Below are 26,306 nucleotides of genomic sequence, written 5' to 3'. Positions count from 1 at the left end.
TTAGCATTTGATGTCATAATAGGACGGTTTTGCAAATACGCTGACAGAGGTTTCCAGTAGTCTCTAGGTTTGGATCCCGTGGGCAGTTCTTCCTCATAAGTCCGTAGCGTATCTTTGTAATAACACAAGTCTTGCAGCCACTGCTCAACTGTGGGGCATTTCCTACTATTCCAATTCATAGATATCCGTCTCTTTGCCAGTAAAAGAGCGATTACAGAAAATGTACGTTTCGTCGACCTAAGAGTGGGTACTATACTCAATAAGCAAGTATAAATTGTGCATTCTAAAGTAGTTCCCAAAATACCATTTAGAAGACCCACAATCTCTAACCTGAATTCTCTGATCTTTGGGCAGAACCACGCTAAATGAATAAAATCCGCATTATCTGCTTTACATCTTTTACAATATGCCTCCGTTCGGAGCCCACATTTCTTCAGTTTAATCGGTGTATGATACATTTGATGAAGATATTTATAATGTATTAGTCTCAAGTTGCCATTCGGGGTGAGCATGTCTGTCCATGTACACATGTGTCCCATTCTTTGTCGGTCAGGGGCGTCTCCAATACACTCGACCACTTATCTTGCGCTTTTCGCGTATTACCAGCTATATCAGTCTGTAATAGCTCATATAGTTTGGACACTAAGTGTGTATTTTGCTGGACCATAATGATCATTTGCAGGGCTTGTAGTGTTTCCAGCTCCTCTGGGAAGGTCGGATATAGTTCTTTGACTGCCCTGCTGAGTCTGTGAAAAGCAAATCGAAAAAGAAGAGTCTGATTACTAATATAATCTAGGTCATCTAGCGTCTGGACAGTGCCATTTCGGTATAAGTCCCCCATTTCGACTATCCTGACCTGCATCAGGAGGGACATACTCACTTTTTCTCGAGTTACTGATAGCGCTGGGTGATTTGACAGCGGCAGTGCTGGGGCATAGAGTGGAAGTTTATGCAGTAATTTTCCCATTCTCCTCAAGGCCAAATTCGTAGTATAAATAGTGTTTATTTCTTTTTCGGTACATGCGTACGTGGATGTGGTAAAATGTGCTGTAGCGGTATTGGGCGAGCGTCACCATCCTCCACTGCCATATGCGGCAAGTATCGCACTGGGTGGTACCAGTAGTGCGCATACTGAGCTTGTGCACACAGGTAGTACAGCAGGAAGTCTGGTACTGTAAATCCTTCTTTTGAATAAGGTAAAGTTAATCCCCGTAGTTCAATTCAGCGCTTGTTTTCCAGCCCATATTTGGCGGGTTACGCACGGTTTTAGATGTTGAAATACCGCCCGAGGTGGAGTGATGAGAATATTATTATTATTATTAAATAGATATAACAATTTGGGAAGTATGACCATCTTCACCAGCGCCATTCTATCCACCAAGGACAACGGCAAATGAAGCCATCTTTCAATGGTGTCTTCCAGTTTCCTAATGGTTGTGCCATAATTGGCTCGTATGACTTCAACAGGGTCTTTATGATACCAGAAAGCCAGATATTTGGCGGGATCTCGCTGCCATTCCAGCGGATATTCCACCGGATGCGGTTCTGTAATATCTGTCAAAGGAATTATAGTGGATTTGCTCCAGTTTATTTGTAAGCCCGAGTGTCTATTACATTTTATATATTCGCGTAATAATGGTGAGAGATTGAGTGGTTCACGTACATATAGGACCATGTCATCCGCATATAGTGAAATATTTATAGGACGCTGGGGGAATTGTAAGGCTGCTGCTTTGTGATGCTGCCATATTTTACAAGCTAGTGGTTCCAGCGCAATAGCAAACAGCAGCGGGGAGAGCGGGCACCCTTGCCTAGTTCCCCGCGTTATATTTATTGCATCAGAAACATATTTATTTATCATAATACGTGCTACGGGTTTTGTATATAGTATTTGAATCCATTGCAGGAATATCGTAGGCATACCCATTTTATGTAACACTGTAAATAAATATGGGCATTCGACCGAGTCAAATGCTTTGGCAGCATCTAGTCGAACCGCCGCAGCCTTTAATTCCGGATTAAGTTGGCGCGATATTGCAAAAAGGGTTCTCAGGTTATGGGCTGTGGACCGGTATATGAGAAACCCCGATTGATCCGGTAAAACCATATTAACCATGAGTGGTTGGAGTCATTTAGCAATAATTTTGGCCAAGATCTTGGCATCTGTATTTATTAAAGATAATGGGCGGTAGAACTCACTGTCGTCAGGGTCTTTGCCCGGTTTTAGGAGAGCTACAATCATGGCTTCCCTCAGGGATGGTGGAAGGATTTGTTTCTCATGGGCATCTCCATACATGCTTACGAGATGTGGGGCCAGTAGATCTATATATGCTTTGTAGAATTCACTTGTAAACCCATCTGGGCCGGGTGCTTTCCCGTTGGGTAGAGATTTGACCACCTCAGTGACCTCTTCCATTGTGATGGGTTGTGCTAGATATTCTCGCTGAGTGTTGGATAACCAGGCTATCGCCACATCTTCCAAGTATTTGAGTATTTCCGGCGGGTCAGCCAATTTCGGGTGGTGTACATATCCCCATATGATGTCAGAAGTGTATGCATATTCTGTTCCAACAATTTTAGTTTGTCTTCACATTTGGTAAGTTGGGTGCGTATATCTCTCAATATGCCCGCTTGTGTGCTAATGCATACCCCCTAATAGTGGCCTTAAAGGCCTCCCATAATAAACCAGTGTCGTCCACCGTGGCTTGGTTTAATTGAACGTATTCTATAATGGCACTGTGTATAGCATCATTGTACGTTGGGTCCAGTAGGGCCTTAGCATTGAATCGCCATATGAACGGTGGCGGAACGTAGTTAGGAACATTCATCGAGAGTAGAATTGGATTATAGTCCGATAGCGTTTTTGGTAAGTGTTGGATAGAATTAACCCATGTGCACGTGGCCGCGGATGTTAACCAAAATGCTCGTGGCCGCGGATGTTAACCAAAAATCTATGCGCGACCAACTGTTATGAATTGAGGAGGTGTGTGTCGCCAGCATAGTGTGCGGATTGCGCAGTCTCCATACATCAGTTAAATCAAATTCCTCCATTCCTTCACGTACTGCTTGGATTGCCCTAATATGAGGTTCTTTAGTAGTGCCTGATCTATCTAAGTTGTCATCTAGGGCTAGGTTGAAATCTCCACCCCACAATGTCTCCATCTCGGGCATATCTCTTAATTTTGCCCGTATCTCATTAAAAAATTCAGGGTCGTCTATATTAGGACCATAGATGTTTACTAGACGAATATGCTGCCCTCTAAGTATCCCTGTGACTATCACATAGCGCCCATCCTCATCCGTCATTGTGTGGCTCACGGTGAACTGTACACCCTTCTTGATTAGTATCAGCACGCCTCTCAAGTAGGTCGAGTATGACGAGTTAAAGGCGTGCTCAGCCCACCTGTGTCCCATCGTACACCGTTCTGTCTTAGCTAAATGCGTTTCCTGCAATAAAGCTATTCCGACATGGTGACTGTCAAGAAATGCAAAGACCTGACGTATTTTTTTGGGATTATGCAAGCCTCGCGCATTCCAGGTTAATAAGTTAATACAGGAGGTCATTACACCAGTACTCATTCAGGGGCATATAGTAGCATACCTAACAATGTGGGTGTCGTCCTGTGCCTTATGTATAATAAGTATCGGTACCTAAGTCGTCGCTTATGTGCCTCTTCGACCAATCTATTATCACTTTTAGTGTGTCTTTCAAGCCAACTTCCAAAACAAACTACGTGAAACATTTCCCAATTCCCCCCACCCACATTGGCATCCCAATCTTGCCAACGACATATCCCTGTTAACAAAAGAAACATCAATACAACTGCCGTGGGGTGCACCCACTGAGGGGACCGCCAAGCGCACGCTGCTTCATTTGCAGTAGCAGATGAGGTCAGGTAACCTATGATGGACAAGTACCACTAATGTGTATAACCAAAATAAAAAAAACAGTAGCATTTCAATAGCAAATACCTATTAATTTCGTGGTAAAGGCGCAGTGGTTCCATCTATGTAGAATATGCCAGTAAGCAATTTACAATGTCCCAAGCTTTATATAAACTCCAATGAGCCCCCCATTAATATAGCCGTTAGATGCGCCTTTCAATATAACAACCAGTAAAAAATTAGGCTCCAAGCGAAGTCCCAGCACAGCATCTTACAGTAACATGAAGCTTAGCATATTGGTATTAGAAATGCATGCAACCAGACGAAACAAGACCTATGGAAATTGTACCGTACAATATATACTTGTTACCATGTCTTCCCAAATGGTCAGTCCAAGTCCGGCTGTTTATGTTTCAGAGCAAGTGTCTTGATAAAGTCTTGTGCTGCTTTAGGCGTATTCAGTATCTTAGTGCGACCATCCTAGGACACCCGCAGTCGCGCTGGATATAACATTGCGTATTCAACACCCATCTAGTGCAACTTCTTTTTCACCGGTGCAAAATCTTTCCGAGCTGCCTGTACTGTTGCCCTAAAATCCGGATAGAATGAGATATTATTACCCTTATGGTTGATTTGCTGTTTTTTGTCTTGCCAATCGCAGTATCGTGTCTCTGTCTTTGTAGTTAAGGATGCGGGCAATGATGGGTCTCGCTGGTGCACCCGGAATTGGCCGTGGTGCAAGGTAGCTGTGCGCCCGTTCCACAATAAATACCGGAGAGAATGCCTCTGCGCCAAAGATAGCACGCACCATGTCTTCAATTAATGTTTCCATTCTCCCGGTGTTGGCGCTTCCTGGGACACCCATGACGCGTATATTATTGCGCCGCGAGTGCGCTTCTAAATCCTCATTTTTGTTTTTTATAACTTCCAGCACTTTTTCCATCTCCAGGCATTTGCGTGTGGTGGAACTGGACTCGTCTTCCACCACGGCAATACGTTGTTCCGCATCATCCAGCCGCTCCCCTTGTTTATCAAGTTTAGCCGTCATATTATCGACCCGGCGTGTAAGACCGTCGATTTTGCCATCTATGGCCTTCAGGCTTTGTTGAATATCTTGCAGGGTGTCTTCCATCGTCAACTTTTTGGCAGCGGCGGAGTCCAGTTCCGTGTCAGAATGCACAGAGAAGGCCCTAGGCGTGCGATGATTGTCAAATGACAGTTTAGGTTGGTGCTTATCAGGTTTTTCCATTCTGATACTGTGTAGGCCTCTGCACACTCCTCGGCTCCCCTGGTATGATCTCCTGGAGCCCTTCTAGTGTATTTAGGCAGGCACAGGCATGCAGTGAGTTGAACAATTCGACGGGCTAGTCTCAATGCGTTATGTCTCAGCTTGCACAGGTATTAGCATATAAGAGTTCTGGGCATCGCGCATCGGTAACTCCTCTGATGGGTCCAACTGCAGTCTAGCGTTCACAATATCGCACTCTCCCACAGTATGTATTCCACAGCGTAATCGGTAAGCCAGGTTCTTGATTGCCCTTCACAATGCCTTCCTGTGGTGTGAGCAGCAGCACGCACAGCACTTTCTAGTGCAGGAGCTGGAACCCACGCTCACCCTGTGCTCCGTCTCCGCTCTGGATCTTGGTGTAGTGGCAATGTGGAGCAGGCCGCCTATTCGCCTGTATAGTGTCCCCAGCTACTTCCGCACTTTTTTACTGCTGCTTAATCGCGTCTCTCTGACCTCGGTCCATTAGCGCCTATTGAATAAAGGAGGGGGGAGTGATACCGTGCCGGGTCCACACACCACCCGCAGCCGCACTTACTTTATAGCGAGCTCCGTGCGATCTCTCTGCGGCGCTCGCCTTCACTTTGGCTTGAAAAACGCAGATGCTCCAACGGTCCTCACACCGGCATATATTTCAGTGTGTGTGCCAGCAATATCGAGCGCAGCACCATCCCGCTCCACAGATAGCAGTCCGAGAGCCCCTGCCAGCCAGTTCGTCCACTGTAGCAGAATATGCAGTCCCGATCTTTATCAGTGCCCGCTCGCCGCCATTTTGTCAGCCCAGCATACCTGAAGCTCTCCGCCTTCACACGGTGCTTTCAGGCGAGAAGCGATTTCTGCATCATCATAATATCGTATTTTGTAGCAACAATCTTCCGCCACTGCTTTTTTGTAGTTTCATGTTGCAGGGTTCGGTTGGGCCGCAGATATTATAGGATAATGTCCCCTGACCACCGGAGAGGCACTAATGTGCAGCCATTCCGTCGTGCGCCCTCTAGCGCCCCCTCCTTTTGTAATAATACTTGGCTTTATCAAATTTCCAGTCAATTTCATAATTGCACAAAACCTTTGGAGGAAATGCATCAAATGAAGTGCACAGTATTTCTGTTGACCTTATCTTGGAAAACATTTGTAGCTAATACATCTACTTTCACTTTGTGTGTTGTCGGTAGAGCGTTCCTCCTCCTAGCACAAGGCACAGAATACAGATGAGAAGGATCCCTAGTCTTTCTAAGGGGTGTGTGCCCCAGGCCATGTTTCCTGGCTACTGTCTTTATCCTCGTTTTGATGTCTGCCCAGTTCACACCTTTACCTGCCGGGATTGGTTCTTTTTCAGACACTTGCAACAAAAGGTCCATCTTCTGGATGAAGATGATTTGAATATTGATGTGGCACCTGGCTTTATTACAAATTCCAGTAGAGTGTTCTGTTCCTGCCTTCAGTTTGCGCTATATAGATACTCCTACACATGAAAGTAATTAAGACGTATTGTCCGTTTTGAGCTAGATCTATTGATGTCGCCTCTTACTTGTTGGTCTATTCTATATATAAAATAAAATACGTTGTTTAGGTGTCTTGTAAGGTAGTCTCAATCAAAAAGGATTGGATAGTCTGGGTCTACGATGCCAACCATAGAGGACAGGACTAAATGCTGAAGCCAAGGCAGTCCCAGAACGAAGCAGCTACAAGAAATTCTAAGTTTCCTTGCTATATTGTAAGTGGATTGTATCGGGAGAGTGCACAGGGGATAAATGAAGAAGCTCATGCTTTGTCGGGTATGTGCGGGTTGGAATTTACTCAGTGCTGGTGGTGCAGGTAGAGTCTGACCACTGAGCACCTAACAGCAGAACTCATGCTGACCGGGTGCTGACAGCTCAACATACCAAAGACTCTATTTAATGTTTTTAAATATTTTTTTTATTTAAACTACATTTGTTATCAAGGATAGTGGTGCAACATTCTGGTGAGGTACTATTTTCTGTTCACATCAGTAACTTATAAAGAAAAAAACGCCAAAACGTATACAACCGTGAAATGCTGTGTGCGGATCCCAGAACATGTAGAACAGCCCAGCGCCTTAATGACTGGGCAGGTTCATCCAAACAAGCCAATACCTGAAGGATTCTGACCTAAAGACCCTTTCTGCATGTTATGTATTAGGCCTTCCTGAGATGAGATCTAGCCAAGCCCTACAAGTGGTTAGGATCGTAATTCCAAAATTATATTGATGCTTAATGTTTGCATTCTGTACAGGGAATATATATTGCAACTTTTTTCTTTTTAGCATGTGTGGGCCGAACAGTTCGGCAGAGTGGTCCATCGAAGGCCGTAGGTTGGTGCCGTTAATGCCCCGGTTGGTTCCCCAGACAGCCTTCACAGCAACTGCTAATGCTGTTGCAAATGCAGCTTTACAACACAATGCCTCTCTTCCTACGCCAGCAGAAACAGGAAATAAAGAAGGTAAGCGTCTAAGAAAGGTGTCTTTTTTTTGTTGTTGTTGTTTTCTTTTCAGGTCATACAGAATGTACATTTGTTTGTCTTTGTATGCGTTCGTTTGGTATTAGTTTATTTTTTATAATTTTAGCATCAGCTAGTTATGTTAGAGTACTGTTAAATTACCCCGAAGCGAATGTGGCCAAAAACCCTACTTTACACCGTGTTTAGACTACATTTTTCTTGGACTCTCAGTATGTCTTAATTAAGTACCTTTTATACAAATGGTGACTAAAACATGAAAGCATGAGTGTTATGATGGTTAAGCAACCATCAGATTAACTCTTGCGCTGATGACAACACATTTTACATTCTTGTAGTATCACGGAAATTGGTTGAATACATCTGGAATGGGGTATAGCATACAGTATCATTAAAGGTGTATTTGATCTTTACTCGGTACATGTGCAAAAGATAACATAACTCTGTTTACTCCAGTACAAGCTCACATATATCTAATTGCACTGCAACACTTGAAATTTAGCCTTCCTGTGGCCTATTTTACTTTATCCACTATGCACCAGTGCTGCTTTTACTGTCAGTGACCTCTCTAAATACTAGATAGGAGGCAAATAGCCTACTTCATATCACAGTTTCCTAGTCCCTTGCTGCAAAGAATATACATTGCAAAGTGGGTTCTGTTCACTTATTCCCCCTGAATTTTTCACTTTTGAGTACCTGTTTTTTGCCTTCTGCTGTGAGCGAGTCTCACAACATCAGTCTTGCCCCCTGTAAATTCATGGTAAATGGATAGAGTGCTAGCCACCAGCGTCCACCTTTTAAGATAAGGTCTCTGGTGTGAAACTAGGGTAAAAGGCTCTGGGCTGGTTACATGTGTACACGTGTGCGGACTGCGCCTGTGAGTCTACCATCTTCCATGGACTGGCATTTGCACAGGTAGCCTGTCACAGAAGGGACTCTTAAAGGATTGGTACTGACCTAGTTAGGCCTTATAATATGAGTGAGTTTTCACAGTGTACACCTGTAGTGCTTACTGAAGGTCTCTGGTGCTTACATTGTATTCATTGGAGGTGAAATCTGCACTAAAGTACAGTTTTGCTCTACGTAGGTCTGTAACATCCAGCAAGTTATCAAACTAGGGGTAAGCATGCACCCAGAGTGTAAATTTACAGTCCCTGACATCATACCAACACTTATAATGAACTTTAAGAATAGGCATAATTCCCTTGCTCAGTTCATAATCTGATTCCAGTCCTTTGTCCCCAATACTGGGCCAAGTTAATTACTCTGCTGTCTAGCAGGAGGATCAAATGCCTACTCACACAATAGAGCAATTAACAGTGCTTGACCCATTACTAGGGAAAGGAAGGGTTGAGGAGCCATTTTCATCTGGTAATTCACAGGTATCACTGCACGTGGGCTGCGACCGCTCCGGCCAACAGAATCAAAAGAGGAGAGCCAGACCTTTTTAGCCAACACGGGAGGGTCTCTCCTTTGAAACCTTGGTGGGGAGGGATGACACAGCTGTCGGCTGGGCTTCTCGGAGAAGAGTGAATTGATGATGTGGCATCCTAGGGTTGACCAGGAATTCCTGGCTTCTAGAACTTTCCACCCCACTTTAAATTCCTCTGCAAACGGGAGAGATGGATGAGAAGACACTGGACCTGGGAGCAACAAGGGCAAAAGAATGTCCAACTGGAATGAGAAGCCACCTGATGCCTCTGCAAGGGTGGAGTTCAGGACTTTAACTCCAGGTAAGACCCGGGCTAGAATGAGTCTCTTGTACTAAGATGTAATCACACGCTGTATTGTGCCGAACAGCTGCCAGGTAATGGTAGCTAGTGCAGAATTAACCCTTTAGTCTCTGTTAATTTTCGCAGTTCCTTTATTTATCGCTTTTTTCTTGTAGTGGTCGTCTGCTACTCTTACACGACTACAACGTCAACTCCCACATCTACTCCAATCCCAAGTGGCAGCATGGCCACTGTGAAATCCCCTAGGCCTGCTAGTCCAGCTTCGAATGTTGTCGTTCTGCCAAGTGGAAGTACAGTATACGTCAAAAGTGAGTTTTCAGGTACCTTCATTGAAGTTTTTTTTTTTTTTAAAGACTTCATGAACAAAATGTTTCTCGCATGTTTTTTTTTTATGTAGGATGTTGGTGGGCCTGTTGCAATTATGGTTAGCCTGCTGCTCTTAGACTACAAGGAGAAATGAGGCTTTTTATCTCCAATGGGATCTCTGCCATTGATAAGTTATAGGATTGAAAATGTATGCTGTAATGCAGCAAAACTTTGAGGGCACCTTGCCTTATTTGAGAGTCTGCTTTGACATAAGAACATGTTTGATTGTCATGAGAAAATGTGCATTGATCTCTACCTGGCACCATAATGGACATAGTCTTTACTTAAAGCGCTCTAGCGCGTTGTGACAATAAACGCTTCACCAATATCGTGGTTTAAACACTGTACCTGTTTTCATTCCTTGCAAGATTTTAACTTTGGGGCACTGAGACTGTAATTTTGTTGGACGTTTCTGTGTCATTGTTAGTTTGGTTGCACTACTTTCACCGCTGCTATTGCTATTTTGCACGTAGTCTTTACTTAAAGCGCTCTAGTGTGTCTGCCTTTTGGGAGTGTAGTAAGCTGGCTCTGTATTTACTATACCAAAGTAAGGTATAATGTGCACAGAGTCCAGTGGTTCCCTAAAGGCCTACAGAGGTAAAAGTAGATAATACCTTACTCTCTATTTGTGGTTGTGTGGGCGAGTAGTAAGGCTTTATCAGAGGGCAGTGTTAAGCATTTATTTTACATGCTCAGGAAAGAAATGTCATATATAAACACACTCCCCTAGGAGCAAGCCCGGGTAGGGAATTAGAGGCTCTGAGGTCTCAAGGGTGAGCTGGCCTCCGAACACAACATATGTACACAAAATAAGCTCCCCAAGAATTTAGCAATTCATAGATATACGCGATGTATCCCTGCCAATGCTACTCAGTACAAGTGTTGGGTATACAAATAAATGTAACAGATTGTCCTCGCACACCACCAGATGTCATGCTTCATCATAGCACAATCCTCGCTCTCCAAAACTTCTGTTTGATGGAGAGCAGGCCTACACCTGAAGTCAGGGAGGCACTTCTAATTCAGAATGGATCCATCATATAAGTGTGTTAAAAACCAATGTGGCATCCTAAAAGTGTTTATTCACTAGAAATGACACTTGGTGATTAAAATCAATTGTGGAGATAAGGGGAATTAGTACCCCATCACCACTGTTGCTCTCAACATGTTTCTGCCTTGTGGCTCAATCGAGTCCGTGGCTTTCATCAGGGCAGGCATACGGAATCCTAATGAGGCAATGTGCTTATCCTCCAAACAGAGTGACCTGTTTCTACCTCTTAATTTTGCTTTCCAATACCACGATACGTTTTCTACGCCCCATGCAAGAAGGTCACAAGGACCCCTGTAGTCACACTTTCGTCAAGTTGCATCCCTTACGGCAAGCCTAGATGAGTCTGCTCCTTCCCCACAAGGCGGAATCATGTTGACGGTAGCATCCCCTTATCGCCACGATTGATATTAATCACCAAGTGTCATGTCTAGCGAATAAACTGTTTTAAGATGCCACATTGGTTTTTAACACACTTATATCACGGATCCATTCTTAAATAGAAGTGCCTCCCTGACTCCAGATGTAGGCCCGCTCTGCATCAAACGGAGGTTTTGGAGAGCGAGGATTGTCTTGTGATGAAACATGATGTGTGAGGACAATCCGTTAACATTTATTTGTATGCCCAACACTTATACTGAGTAGGGTTGGGGGGATACATCACATATCTCTGTAAATTGCAAAAGTCTCGAGGAGCTTATTTTGTGTACATAAGAAATAATGTCACACTCTGAAAGACTGAACTCAGACCAATTGTTTGTATTAAAAATATTTCTTTAGTTGTATTTTATTTTTAGAACTAAGCAGGACTTGGTACAGCTAAATAGAATTGTACTTTTCAAGACAGATTTATCAAAACAGGCAAGCTGGATGAAAATGACTTTTACAGGTTTGTAAAATATTTCAAAACAGTGAGTATTTGTAATTTCTTTGTGGTTACTTTTCAGATTACTTTTTAGAGTACTTTTTGAATTACTTTTCCTACTCAGTGTGATATGCTTAGATAAAAGATAAGTAAAACACTTTTGCCGTAACACACAGTTACTTAGGTTGCCATACAAACACCCTCAACACTTGAAAGATTTTCAGAGGAAAACAGTCAATGCAATCCTATGGAGAAAAATTTGGTTATTGGTTTGTTGGTAAGCAAAGGTCTTGAGGGTCGAGTTTCTAGGGTTAGAACAAGGGTTCCCCCAGGGTCAAGGATGCATTTAAAATGCACCCTCAATGGCAATAGGGCAGCCAGGTGCAGAGTGCTGAGGCCAGCTATTCTGCCAAGGAGCTCTTTTAAACAGTAAAATCATTATCTAATTTTTGCAATAAAAACGTAGCCTCACCGCAGCAACAGCTATCTGACAAAATAGCTGCTTTCCTTTTTACTAAGTTAAATAAAGTATATTCAGAATTTACCATAATATCTGATGAAACAGAGCCACCCCTAATGAGAGAAATGGATGAGAAATCCATCTCTGATGAATTGAGTCGTGGCCTTCCTATATTGACCACCTTCTCCCCACAAGAGAGGCTATCCATACTTATTAAAACCAATAAGTCCATCGGACCCATGCCCTCCTCGGGTGCTTCGTCCGGTATCAAAGACTATCTCAGCTCATCTTACTTTGCTCTTAAACGCGATTCTACCCCTGGCTGTTTTCCTGGTCTGTTGGAAAAAAGCATCCATATTGCGCCTTTTAAAGAAGCCCGCTTGAGGTGGAGCACTACGGGCCAATTTTGCACTTTCCTCTACCTGCCAAGATCCTCAAACGCCATGAATCAGGAGATTATAACCTATCTGGAGATCTCCAGCCACCATGAGCCTGCACAACATGGGTTTACACCCAATTATTGTACAGAATCTGCCCTTGTGGCGGCCACTGAAAATATCAGATCTATCGTAGATAGTAGTGGCAATGCGTCCCTGAATCTGTTGGCAATATTTGATATGCTTGTCCTCTCTCTTTCAGTCAACAGTCCTGAAAGGGATTGCATTAAAGGTCCAGCCCAGAAATTAATCAGATCTTTCTGGTCTAATAGAGATCAAGTGGTGTCATTAGAGGATTTCACTTTTGCCCCCTTGGCCTGTCCGTGCGGGGACCCTCCGGGATCTTTGCTAAGGTTGTGGGTTTGCAGTATTCTCATATGCTGACCACACCCAAATCGTGGTGTCTGTCTCTTCTGAACCTTGAAAAGTGGCCAAACAATTCTTTGCCTGTATGGGCAGTATCGCTGACTGGATGCAGAAGAATAGCCTAAAGCTATATTTGGGGAGGGGGTAATGATAATTCCTACTGTAACACCACTTGGTGGCCGCCTAATCTAGGGCCCCTTCCACTGCCAGCCCAGAAAGCAGGAAACTGGGAGGTCATCTTTGACACCAAACTAGCTTTCATGGACCATACCAAAAGGGTAACATCTTCTTGTTTTCTCACCCTAAGAATATTAAGGAAAATCCTACCCTGCCTCACGTCTGAGTTGAGGAAAACAGTCATAGCCTTAGTTACTTCAAAACGATATTACTGCAATGATTACTGCAGAGCTTCTTCTTAACAAATTTCAAACCCTTCCAAATGTGTCAGCCCGAGTGTTGAGGAACCTTCCTAAATATTGTTCAGCCGCCCAAACTATCAAGGAACTGCATTGGCTGCCGATTAGGGTGAGAATGAAGTATAAGGCCTTGTGTTGGGCTCATAAAGTCTTCCATCAGGTTGGATCTTTTTTCTTCAAAACCTCTATAAATGGTATTCTCCTACTCGCACTCTTCAGTCAAGCACGGCTAGGCAGGTGTTCATTCCCAGAACTAAAAAACACACTGGGGAGGAAGGAGTTTCTCTTATTCCACTTCTAAATGGTGGAACTCTTTGCCCGACCATCTTAGAACACAACATAATTCACTAAAATGTAGGAAAGAGCTATAAACTTGGCTCTTCTGTTCCTTTGCTTAAGTTTCCCCCTCTGTTGCCTTTGCATTGTTTTTCTCATAACTTAGACTAGCTTAAGACGCCGATTGGTATTCACACGCTTTAAAAACAATTAACATGAACATAACATTAACATTGGAACACTCCCTAACAAATCCCCAGTTGGTCACTTTCCTCCACTGGTGTCTCTGGCGTTTGTCAGAAGGAATTGTTCATATTTTGTGCAACTGATTACCAAACATCTGTTTAGACACAAGCAGCTCTTGGATTTGCATTATTTTTGTTTGTCTCAAATAGTCAGTTTTGTGCATCTTCCCTTGATAATTACTTCACATCAAGTGAGTGTAACAGTTATCCATGCTAGGATTGATGGATTAGCACATACGTGTGGGAGATACCCTGTCTTTAAATAGAATCCAGAAAGTACCATGTAACAAACCTGTTTTCAAACCATAAATAAAACTCATTGCAGTTGTCTAAAAAGCTCATTTCCTTGACGTAGGCAAGTTCTGATTTATGTACAAAGTTTTAGTAAGAACTAGATGTACTTAATACCTTATGCCATAAGTAATCAAAATAGTCAGTGAACCATAGCAGCACGTATAACATGGAGGTGAGAGGCAATTATACAGTCAAACTTGTTACACACAAGAGACCATGTTGCCAGAATAGCAAGATTTCCTCAGTTAAGTAGAGTATATTAATGGTAAATCAGATGTGAGCATACATACATCTCAGTAACAGAGCAAATATGGATAAAGGACCCTTGTCTGCCCTCAGGATTAGTTGTAGATAGGGCAAGATCTCATAATTAAGGTCCGCTTTTTAGTTTTAGTGAAGAAGCTGTCCATATCTTCTCGAACCATTTAAGTTGGTCTCCCTCAGATGTCAAACCGTGGATCGCTATAAACTCATATTAGTTTGATATGGGGCTTTCCATTTCAGTCTAGAGGTTAATAAAAGCTGTGAGATCAATTTACTAGAAAACTATGAATGATTATAAACTTCTTCATAGATATCCCTGAGCGCTACAATTAACAGATCTAATGGCAACTGCACATTAGTTATGTATTTGATTCGAGGCCAGACCTCCCTCCAAAACTTTTGCTACATTTAAACGTCCACCACATGTGGCGGCACCTCCATCGTGTGTCCGAGGTGTCAAACATTGCCCTCAGTCTTACTAGTGTTGAGTTCCATTTTAGCAGTACTTTTTAAGCACTTTCCTTGTTTTGCTTGCAAATGAGGGATTTGGCTGCCCTCTTCCACATAGGTACCCCGCTATATCAATCTGTAGCTCTGCAGGCCAGTTCTTGAAATGTGTGTAATCACTCTGCATAGACAAGAATGGCTCATGATGGATCACCCTTAGAGAAGGCTTACATCTTTTTGGTGTCTGTCACTCCCTGCGTCACTACCATGCCCCATGAAGAACCAGAGTTGCCCCATTAGCATCTCGCTCCTACCTAGCAAGTGTGACATTGAGTTCTTGTGTAAGAGGAGGCTCCCTAATTGAAGACAAAATATTGTGAAGAACTTTATTTATATTACATTATTTAAAAGCTCTGTGTGTGTCTCTTTGCTTTACAAAAGAATGACCAAATAGAGTTTGTACTCTTTACAATGAACTAGTCATAAATACTAAACAGGTAAGGTAAATGCTTATCATAACATCATAAAGATGAAAATAGGGGTGGATATTAGTAAAAGATGGACCAAATCAGATACATGATTGACATTTTCAAAAGTAGAAATTAGAAAGCAGTACACAATGGCAGGAAACTTAATTAATGTAAGAATGGTGCAAGGACAAGAGACAAATTAGTCACACATAGTGGGTAAATGAGTGAGATAACGGTAATATGATTGAACTTGTTTATACCAGACTGTAGTTTCAGTTTGAAGGGAGTGATGAGGAGGATTTTGGAACGCTGTCCCGGGAGGCATTTCTGTAATCTAAGAGGGGTGGTGGCAACACCACTGATTGTTCTTCTGAGGGAGTCTTTTGCTGTTCAGAATGATTTCTTAACCATTTTTTAGGTTAGGTCGAGCTAGGCAGAGCGAATGCGCTGTCTGCAAGAACTGTTATCTCCTCTATCGGCTTTTGGCATGCCCATGAATTGCCATTTGTTCGCTGTTGTGCCATTTAGAAATACGTTTTTTTTCTGTGCATTGGATCGGATTGTCCCGCCTTTGCGTGCTTGGGTCACGCCCAGGTGATTTCACTCATTGTTTGCTTGTGTTGGCCATCCCAATACGTACACGGTTCCTCCTAGTCATCCTGATCTGCCTTTTTATTTTGTAGGCTATCAACATCGTTTTAGGCTTTCAGGCAGTTTTACGGATCAATGTTCTGTTGGGTACCTGCAAAGTGGCAATTTCTGTCCGGTAGCTGTTGAGCTATGCCAATAGCTCTAACTCAAAAAAAATGCGAGACCTATTGCATTTCTAATGCTTGTTTTAACTTGGTGTTCAGTAGGTGAGCTCATGGATAGATGCTAGTCAATCCAAATTCTGAGAAATTTCACTTCTGAAGACTGATCTGAAATGAATCCATCTGTCTAGTTGTGAGAGTCAAGTTTTGTTAAGAATCCAATCATGTTGCTTAGAAATAAGGAGGCATTTGATCTTTTCTAGGTTGAGTCTCCGTGTAATGTTGTCAAATTGGTTTGATAAACAGCTTTTTAAAATTTGTTTATCTAGTCAAATGAGGAGAGTTTTAAAGTAGATATCAGTATTGTTTTCTTACTGGAGACTTCGACATCAAAAAAGCTCTGGGGCTCCAACTAAAAATTAAACAGAGTGGAACCCTGAGGGGTTTCTGTGACTGATCAGGCCAGAGTCCAAGAACTAAGTCCACATCCTAATAGCTGTGTGTGATTTGTTATGAAGGAGCTAGCTGAGTCAGCTGATGACCCTCACTCATATGTGTCTCTAAAATATGGAAAAGCTTTTCATGGACTAATGTATCAAAGTCGCTTAGGTAAGGCGGTATGAGAAAACAGGTGCTACCCGTGTCACTAAAATATGGACAGGCTTTTCATGGACTAATGGATCAGTCGCTGAAGTCAGGTGGTACGAGAAACCAGGTGTTACCACTGTCCAAAACACAGTGGAAGTCCTCAAATACTTTTCATGTTTTGGTTTCTATGTTATGTTCTTTTTGGGTATCAGGTTGACATGATGCAAGTGTCCTATTTTCTGTAGTGGTATTAAGTTGAGCAACCACACATTTTTTTTAGTTATCTTAGAAAACAACAGTTGTCAGTAACTGGTCAATAATTTGTGATTTGGTTTGGATCATCCTGGGGACTTTTATAGCAGAGAAGTAACGTGACTTCTTTTTATCAAATGCAAAAACAACAGTTGATGGACAGAATGCAAAACAATGTCATACATTCACCCCAGTACAGAGATCTGGGCCTAAATCCATCGTTTTTTTTTCTCACCATTCCAGTTTGAACCCAGCCATATGCAAATCAGTCTTGACCCTGTGCCTCATGGGAACAGTCCAGCCCGAACTGCCAAGCCAGGTCCTCCCTGGACTGGAAACAAGCATCCTAGGACCGGTTTCAGGTTTTCAGCCCTCATCAGCCAGGATAGCTTGATTCCAGTGGCATGGAGAGCACAGGACCCACGTCGGGCAGGGTATGCCACTGCATTCAAGCTAGCCTGGCTGAAGAGGGCTGTTAGCCCGAAACCGGTCCCAGGATGCTTGTTTCAGGACCAGGGAAGACATGGCTTGGCAGTTCGGGCTGGACTGTTCCCATGAGGCACAGGGTCAAGACTGATTTGCATATAGCTTTGTCTGAACTGGGGTGGCAAAGTGAGCTAAAGAATGATGATGGATTCAACCCAGATCTGTGACTGGGTGTGAGTGTTTGAAAAGTTTCAGCACTCCGTCCATCATCTCCTTGTGTTTACTTCCTTTTATCAAGCCATGGAAAATATGACTGGATTGGTGGTGGTGATGCGATACAAACTTTGGTTTGGATCTTAGAGAATCATAATTTAGCGTTCTTCAGAATTCGGTAAAAAACAAAAATGTTGTTAATGTTGGGGTGGGTGGGAGGTGTTTAGTTTGCTGATATAATGAATTTGTTGCATAAACTGATTCTTTGACGTAGACGAAAGCTTATTTGAACCTTTACCTTTTTCCTTGAAAAAGTGTCAGTGCAGTCGGGTCGAAGTACTTGGGGCGAACAGCTCCGGCAGGGAGAAAGTCAGGGGGGAAAGCAAGGTCTTAGAAACAGTTACCTCTACAGAAGAAGCTGTCCTCCTGCAGTTCCAGGCACTTTATCTGCGTTGAAATGGGTTCCTGTGGAGTGGTCCTGATACAAGGGATGAAGAATGCTGATGATTCTGTGGATGCAATGATTTAGATGGGGGGGCCTTTCTTCAGACATTCCTCGGTCCACAAAGACGGTGCAAAGGTCCTAGTTGCAGGGCTGTTACACAAGTTCCTTTCCGGTCTGGCCGAAGTCCAGTCGCCACCGGACTACCAGTCACCCGGTGTCATGGTCACAGGCCAATCCTTCCTGGGAGGAGAACTTGCATTCTGAGGATCTCAACAGCTCTCCGACAACACTCCTGGGTTCAGCAAACTCTGGTGCAACTATGTAAGTCAGGTCTCGGTCCCAGGTGCTTGCTGCACGGCGGCGGTGTTAGCGTCTTCAAGACTTTAGGCTACCACCTGCCCTAGCAGGCCTCTTCAGCTGTTGTGTCCCTGTACTGCGAACAGGAGGCCAGTCGGCTGGTCCTTGGAGTCTCTTGGCTTTTCTGGGTTCTGCAGACCGCTTCTCCTTGAGCAGAACATGGCAGGCACAATCATTTCCTTTTCTAGCAAGCATCTTCGGTGCACCCTCTTTGCTGATCCATCGGTGCAACAGGGCATTCTTCCTTTGGTCCTTCCTCCAGTCGGTGGAGATCTGAGGTCAGGGGTTCCCCTTTAATGGTCAGGAAATGCCCTTGGGGCAAGATGCAGTTGGTAGCCAATGGGCTATCAGGTTCTCTCTCACCTAGTGACCACTTCCTGCGGAGTGTGGCATCTGGCTATTCCAGGATGCACCATCCTGTCCACTCTCAAGATGGCAAGACCCCTCTCTCGGTGTTCAGGCCTCCCTAGTCCACCGCAAGGCTACACGCCCCTGGAAAAACCCTTTTGCCAGCCGGTCTGCCTAAACTATGGGGCAGCCCTCCTCCCTAGTGTGACGCATCTGTCCTTCACAGGTGGCTTTTCCTTTGAAGCCTGCTTTTCAGGACTAAAACCCAAGTGACTTCTTGCAGGAGGGAGTTAACACCTCCCTGGTCTCCAGTCCCTCATTGTTCTCCTTCCTGGGAGTCACTGGCACTTCTCTTCTGGAGGACAGAAAGCAGTCTTGTGGAACAGGCTCCATGTGTGCCCGGTAAGGCATATGAGTTTTAAAGGCAACAAGGTGTCAGCTTTGTAAAGCTGCACACTGCAACACATTAGATTAATTTAGACTTTAAATACAAGTCTGGCTTACTGTAACAAATTGTTTGATACCTTCGAGTGCCCACTGTGGTCACACCGTTCAGGAGTTGGCACAGCAGAGTTGTCAGTGTGGGGAAGGTAGGGGGGTGGCGCGGCAAGTCTCGCAACAGTAAAAACAGTTTTTGCATGTTTACTGTCATGTTGCACCTTTCCTTAAGACTCTGCAGACCTGCCAGAGAGGTGGCCTACACAGATGTACAGGGGAAGTAGTGGCTTTGCCATTGCTTTCAATGGCAAAGTTGAGCTACCAGAGCACGACTGCTCTGCACATCGGCAGTGGCAAACTGAAGGACTCCTTTTACAAGCGGGACCTCCAGGGTGGCACAACCTATACTGCAAGCCCTGGGGTACCCCTCTAACATACATGTCCTGGGGACCAGGGGACCATATATTAGGGACTTGCAGGTAAGTTAGCCATTTCCAATTGGGTATAGCCAATACGACATGCTCTTAAGGTTCAGGGCACTGGCACTGTCTGATTAGCCGGCTCAGTACACTCTCAGAGTTGTAAAAGCAGCAGTATCCGTTGAAAAATCTGGGGGCGACCATACAAAAAGAGGCATTTCCTTATACAGACTCCGTAGCACAGGGAGAGCATTATGTACAGTATATAAATTAGATAAAGAATCCACTTATATTATGTTTTGAAGAAGTCTGAGTCACCAGATCTGTTGTGACTCCCCTCTTGTTCCACAATACACCAGCACACGGGCTCCACCTCCAAATTGTTTTCTTCTGCAGTTGAGTATGGACATTCAGGGTTTTCTTTCTTGTTTTTGTGTGAATCCTGCGATGAAAACAGCACCACTGCGCCAACAACTGCCTCTGCTCACGACATTGGATCTTCAGATCAGGCGGTCAACGGTCGGGGCACTTCAAGGCATTGCGATCACAAGCTGCCATATATTCTTGATTCCTTAAAGGTTCTTCAAGCATGCATCTAGGGCAGTGTTTTGGAACATGGTCCCTTCCACTTCTTCCCTAAGTGTAGCGCGAAGTCTGCAATCTCTACCTCTGCTCAGAACATGTGGTGACTTTTTGCGAAGCCTGTCTTGACTTCCTTCCTTCCTCTGCAAAAACAGAATAAGGTGCATGGCGGAAAAGTAAAAGGGCCTGTAACCTAATGCAAAGGCAAGCCTTGTCGGAGACACCCTACATATTTGCACCGAAAACCAAGCCAGGCATTGAGGAAGAAGCCCTCGGACATTTGTGTGGTTCAAGGAGAAGGAAGTCTGAAGGACAGCTTCTCAAAGGGCTCTGACATGGAGGAGGTAGAGTTCCTTGAGCTAGAGGTACATCAGGTGGTAGCATAAGGAATGAAAACCCAGTCAATGCCACTCACCTTGTTGGCGCCCCAAGGTCCTTCTCGAGCCCCAAAACATCTTTAAATGGAGGCAGAGCAGCACTCCTGCAGGAGTCCGATATCTAGCAAGAAACCGCACAAACGTTTGGATTCCGCTCCTCCAGCCGGACACCAGGCTCTGTGTAAGTTGCTTACTGTTACTTTTCAATGAATTTGCACATTTGAGCCAGAAACATATCTCAGTTTTTTCCGTGAATTACCAATATCACACCGTGTAGGAAAGTAGTCCTTTCTGACATGGTCACCCCCACATTTTGCCTGGCAACTCATGTGATTTCAACTGAAAGTGCACTGGGTTCCTGCTAACCAGTTCCCAAGTGTCAGAGCTCTTTCCCAAAACTATACTATTGTTTCCCCAATTGACAAAACCTTTAGCACTCTCTGTAAGGCTCTAGAAAATGGTGTCTAGGGCCTGAGGTACTACAGAGGGTCCCTGAGGGCAGTAGCACTTATTGTGCCACCCTAATGGACCCCTAACCAAGCACATGCATGGCTGCCCTTGCAGGCTGCGTGTCCTGGTGTAGAAAAAAGTGAAAACGTGACCTGCCACACGTCCCTGTGTGCCATGTCACCTAACCCTGCATGTAAAATTTGTAAGGCACCCCTACAGCAGGCCGTACGGAAAGATTCATTCGAGAGAGAGTTAGCACGCCTGCTCCAGGGACTACGAGTTTCCACATAGGATGCAAGACAGTAATAGACTTTTAAACGACGAAAGGAGACATTGGCCCCGCACACAGTGTACTGACTGTGGCTGCGTGTATAATTGATCTGTGTTCACGCCGTAGTTTACTGGCTGCTCCTCAATGTATATTTGGAACGGATTCTGATATTGTGCCAGGAGATATATCCTTATAGACCCTAGTCCTGATGAGGCCCCCAAGCGAGTTGGGCTGAAACGCGTCGACTATTGTTTTACATTAAGAGCCCCGGAAGAATTTAAAACCTCTTTTTTCAAACTAAGAGAGAGACAGTACCAATAAATTAGATTGCGGGCAAATACCGTTTCCCTCTCCCTAGTACTGTCCCATGGGGCGACTTTAATGATATGGAATGCCTATGATAATAATGGTTGCATCCATTATATATATATTTGTTGTAGGGTAATAAGGAAGTGACTAAATGTCCTTTGTGTTGTATGTTTTTTGTTCTTTTGAATAATGGACTGTTGCTTATTCAATTTTGTACGAGATGAATATTTAAAATCGTCTTGATATGTGGATAAAAAGAGATTTATCAAGCGAAACTGTGTCCGAACAATGGTATAATTAATGGATGATTTATTTCAACATATAAGTAATTTTTTGTGAAGGAGTAATTTATGGTTTCCTTCATGGTATGAAAGAAACATCTGTTTGATCTGTTCCGTCGCATCATTTTGTCTGTTGTCAGCAGGCCTGACAGCACAAATGCAGGGTGCTGAATATTACACGTGAGGGCATAGCTGCATGAGCAGATATGCCCCTGTGCTGGTCAGTCCTATTACTGCCAGTGCAAGTGGACATGGAAGCCATTTTAAAACATGTTCTGGACACAGGTGAAAACGAGTTCCCAAGCTACGTGATGGCTTCAATGAAAATAGAGATGTTTGGTATCAGACGTCTCATATTGGTAAGCACACACTGAATCCAGTGATGAATTTGCCAATCCATGCACCCAGAAGGCATCTTGGGGATGACCCCATTAAACCTACCAGCCTCTGGTTTGCTCCCTGACTGGTTTCTGCCAGCCAGCCACTCAAGACACTGTTCTGACCTCCTACGGTGTGAGCTTCTGCTCTCTGGATGCTTAGAACAGAAGCCTGTCCAGGAAGAGGGTGTAACACCCCCTCCCACAGGATGACCTATTGATTAGCCTCCCTGGGCTGGCAAACTTAAAAGAGCAGCCACCTTCGAAATGTTAGTCTGGCTTTCCCTCACGGGAGAGGAAGCAGAGCCCCTTGTCCAGAGCCCCCTTTGGCACCTGGACATGTGGGAAAATTAGCTAATCCGGTAGGTGTGCCAACCCCAGCCTAGTACCACCCCTAAGGTGGGCTTAACTGAGGTGGACACGATTTTTCAGAAGTAGACATCTTTTTGATGGCATACTTAGGAATTTTGGGATGGGTTATCTATCCCCACTTGCCACTGGAAGTGGTCATATAGGGGGCATAGGGACCCCCAGGGTCAGTAGCCTATTGGCTACTACCCTACACATCCCTAACACCCCTAAATTGAGTATTTAGGGGAGCCCTGGCACCAGAAGAGCAGATCCTGACGACCTGAAGGAATAAGACGGACGAGAAGAGTCGCATAGCAAGAACAGAAGATGCAGCAACTGACTTGTCGCCGACCCTGCCTGCCTGTGGACTTTGCCTATTGCACCAAAAGTCAACTTGTCCTGCAGCTGCTGAGTTCCCAAAATCTGGGAGACCTGCCAGCTTTCACCCACGAATCAAGACTTCCTGAGGGACAGTGGAACTGTCCCCTGCATCCTGCAGACAGCCAATGACCAGCATTTGCAATGCAATAGGTCTTGCATTTATGAGAGTTTAAGCTAATGGCATTGTAAATGACAATGCCTTTTATTTATGTGTTGTTTTAAAACAGATGAATAAAAGGCATTGTCTTTTACAATGCCAATAGCGTAAACTCTCGCAAATGCGCTCAACACCCGTCCTACAAATAGTTTTTAAAGAAGCGATAGGAGAGAGTGTGTCCTGCCCCCAAATTAATATTTTAGCTGGCATTGTTTCTGGGGTAGGTAGTTTTCTGACATTGGGTATGCTGGGTGATAAAGAGGGGACACGTAGACCCCTTCAGATTAGATGTGCCTTGCTAAGAAAAACATGTGTCCTCTGAAAGTGTGGAGGAGGGAAAGGTGAGCCTGACTTTGGTGGTTAAGGAGTGTGTGACCTCGGAAAGACGGTACCTCTGTGAGGTATTAAAGGCCCCTTTCATGCAGTCGGGAATACCGGTTACTTGTGAGGCAATGGCGCAGACCCGCTCCTCTGCGCAGACGGTGTTTTTCTGTTGTATTCCTCGGAGATGAAAGCAGGTAATCTGTGCAGAGCAGGGAGAGCATTTATTTGTTGAAACTACTTCACACCACTAGAGTTCATATAGATCACATTGTGATAGTTACTGCAGAAGCCCATCCTTGCTCCTGCTGCTCGGACATAAAAATATTTTTTGAAAATATTAAGGTACTCTGCCATGTGACGCATTTAGGTGCGAGGCTAATGATTTCTTCGCATGCAATGTCTCTAAAAAATATCAAACAATTAGATAGGGCGGTCTACTGCCTTATACTGGAGTTTTTGTGAAGAAGTGGATTACATATTTTACAGATGTCCAATATTTTTTTTTTTTGCAGTTGTATATAGCATGAAATCGACCTGAAGGTGTTCGGAGCGCTTTACATGAACACCAGTCACGTTACTCATTTTTTTTTTCTTTTTACCTCAAGTGATTTGCCCATAGTCACAGGATGTAGATCCGACTCTGATACGGGACAAGACAGGGCGGGTAGTTTAGGTGGTTGCCGTTATGCTTCTTATCTTTTCGTTGTGGTATATATAACAAGTCGCTGACAGAGCGCGCGAGGATGGGTGGTCCAAAGGAGAGCAGGAGGGGCTGGATGGAAATATGAGGAACTGCAGAGGTATGCAGTCTCTCAGTGCAAGTTGAATACTAAAAATAAACAAGCAAAGCCAGGCAATGAAAGCCTACCTCGTTCTGCAGCGCACCATGACCACGAAGGGCCGTGGTGGAAGTGGGCGTGCTGGTTTGAGTTGAGGATCGTTGGTTTCTAGCAGCCGAAACAGTAAGGGGAGCTCTCGCACACTTCCGTCCTCACTCTGGCAAATTTCAAAGGCTGATCTAGCGCCACGCTAGTGTCAGAATGTGCGATCCAGCTATGTGGGGAATGACACTTCACTATAAACTGAAACTAGTATTGGTTTGAATCCACATCTGTACACTGACGCGATGCTACTGCTCTTGTGCTCAGTTTTCTGCCTGTCTGTGCATGCGGCTTCACGTCTGCTGGCCGCCATTGCCAAAGCCGAATAAACAACAAAATAGTGCTTACGGACTAATAAAGAAGACAGCCTAACGCTGCAAGCAAACGATCCAGTCCAGGTGGGCGGGGCCTAAAGGAGACAGGGTGGTAACAAGGAGTGCCAAAAAAGCCTCACTTACAATGGACAGCCAGCGTTTAGCATGCATGTTGATGCAAGCCTATGGAATGAGGGGGCGGAGCCTACACTTCACTTCTGAAATCTGCTCGAGTACAATAAGCCTCGCTGGACTGGTCACACAGTCCTCTCCTGCAGCCTCTTTCTGCCGAGACTGCTCTCCATTGGATAACATTGGAAACCTGATGCTGTTTGGCACCTCTGCACCCGGTCACCCTAGTGCCACTTGTGGAGTTCAGCTGGTGCTACCTTGAACCTTGCCTACCACTCACCTTAACGCCTCGAGATAGTTCCCATAAGTTGCTGACAAGAATAGATAAATAGCATACGATTTTCCTCCCATAGGATAACATTGCAGACTCTGAAATTGCAATGTGTCGACTTTTTTAACTGAAAAATATTCCTATTTAAAGGCGTACATACCGGAACGATTTTCTTCTAATGGCTAAACATATATAAAGATGCTTGCTATTTTTATAAATTGGTCTGGCTCTCTGTTTTTATTGACCAGTGTGTATTTTCAGATGTTTTGCTCTCCTCTGCGTTATGCCTAAGGCTGCTCGACCACACTACCCTCTAACAGAGAACTTTGGGATTGCCATAGCAAGCTCCTGTCCACTCATAAGGGAGCCCCTGGACTCTTTATGTGATATATCAAAAATCTGATATACAGTGTAACTAGCCAGCTTTCAACACACACTGAATTCACAGGAATCCTGAAACTATTATAAATCATAATCCCAGGATGGAAACTCTAGTCAGATAATATACCTGCACAGGAGAATTGAATGTTTAACGTTTTTTCTTTTTCATCTCACTTTAGCTTCAACACTAACTCTAACGAAAGAACAGGTATATTGAGAGCATTAAATGGTAGTCATGGACTTGACCTAGGTAATATGAAGGCTAATAGAAAAAAACGCCCAATGCCTAGTACAAAAACAGATGACAAACAGTTGGGAGAAGTCCCATTGTATTTTCTTTTTTTGATTTAGCATGCTACATAGAATTACTAATACAAATTTGTGAGATTTAGTTCCTAAAATGATAAGAAAATGTAACTTAAGTAAAAGTGTCACAGCTATTTTATTTACAAATGTTTTTTATTTTGACTTCTCTTACAAATGTGTAGTGCTTGAGATTATCCTTTAGGATCTACCAATGTGCTTGTTTCGTAGGTGTCAGCTGTTCAGATGAGGATGAAAAACCTCGTAAACGGCGGCGGACCAACTCGAATGAATCCTCTCCAGTTGTCCTCAAGGAAGTTCCGAAAGTAGTCACACCTGTCTCAAAGACTATTGCAGTGCCAGTCACCGGCAGCCCTAAAATGAGTAACATCATGCAGAGCATCGCCAACTCTCTCCCACCACACATGTCTCCAGTAAAGATCACATTCACCAAACCCTCCACCCAGACTACCAACACAAGCACGCAGAAGGTATGGATGGCAATTGTATTCTAGAAGAGTGTTAACGCTATGCGCTTCTTTTCGTTTATCCTACCTTTGTATATAGACACACATTCAGGAGTTGGGTTCAGGT

General features: G+C 44.1%; 1 protein-coding gene across 7 annotated transcripts in view; it reads left to right on the top strand.

Moving 5' to 3' along the window:
• Nucleotides 1-26,306, top strand: part of EMSY (EMSY transcriptional repressor, BRCA2 interacting) — a 402,733-nt gene that overhangs the window by 68,625 nt on the left and 307,802 nt on the right. For 4 of the 7 annotated variants that reach the window (XM_085623273.1, XM_085623276.1, XM_085623275.1 and 1 more), the window contains exons 5-7: nucleotides 7,455-7,630; nucleotides 9,534-9,686; nucleotides 25,944-26,203. In XM_085623273.1, coding sequence (XP_085479399.1) covers nucleotides 7,455-7,630; nucleotides 9,534-9,686; nucleotides 25,944-26,203 — 589 coding nt within the window. Of the gene's footprint in view, nucleotides 1-7,454; nucleotides 7,631-9,533; nucleotides 9,699-25,943; nucleotides 26,204-26,306 lie in introns of all 7 variants that reach the window. The other 3 variants (XM_085623278.1, XM_085623272.1, XM_085623277.1) reach the window with 1 other exon arrangement.

The sequence above is a fragment of the Triturus cristatus genome, chromosome 8 (assembly GCF_964204655.1).
Source record: "Triturus cristatus chromosome 8, aTriCri1.1, whole genome shotgun sequence".
NCBI classification, from domain to species: domain Eukaryota; kingdom Metazoa; phylum Chordata; class Amphibia; order Caudata; family Salamandridae; genus Triturus; species Triturus cristatus.
The sequence above is the reverse complement of the archived record's forward strand: the minus strand, read 5'-3'. Positions and strand labels throughout refer to the sequence as shown.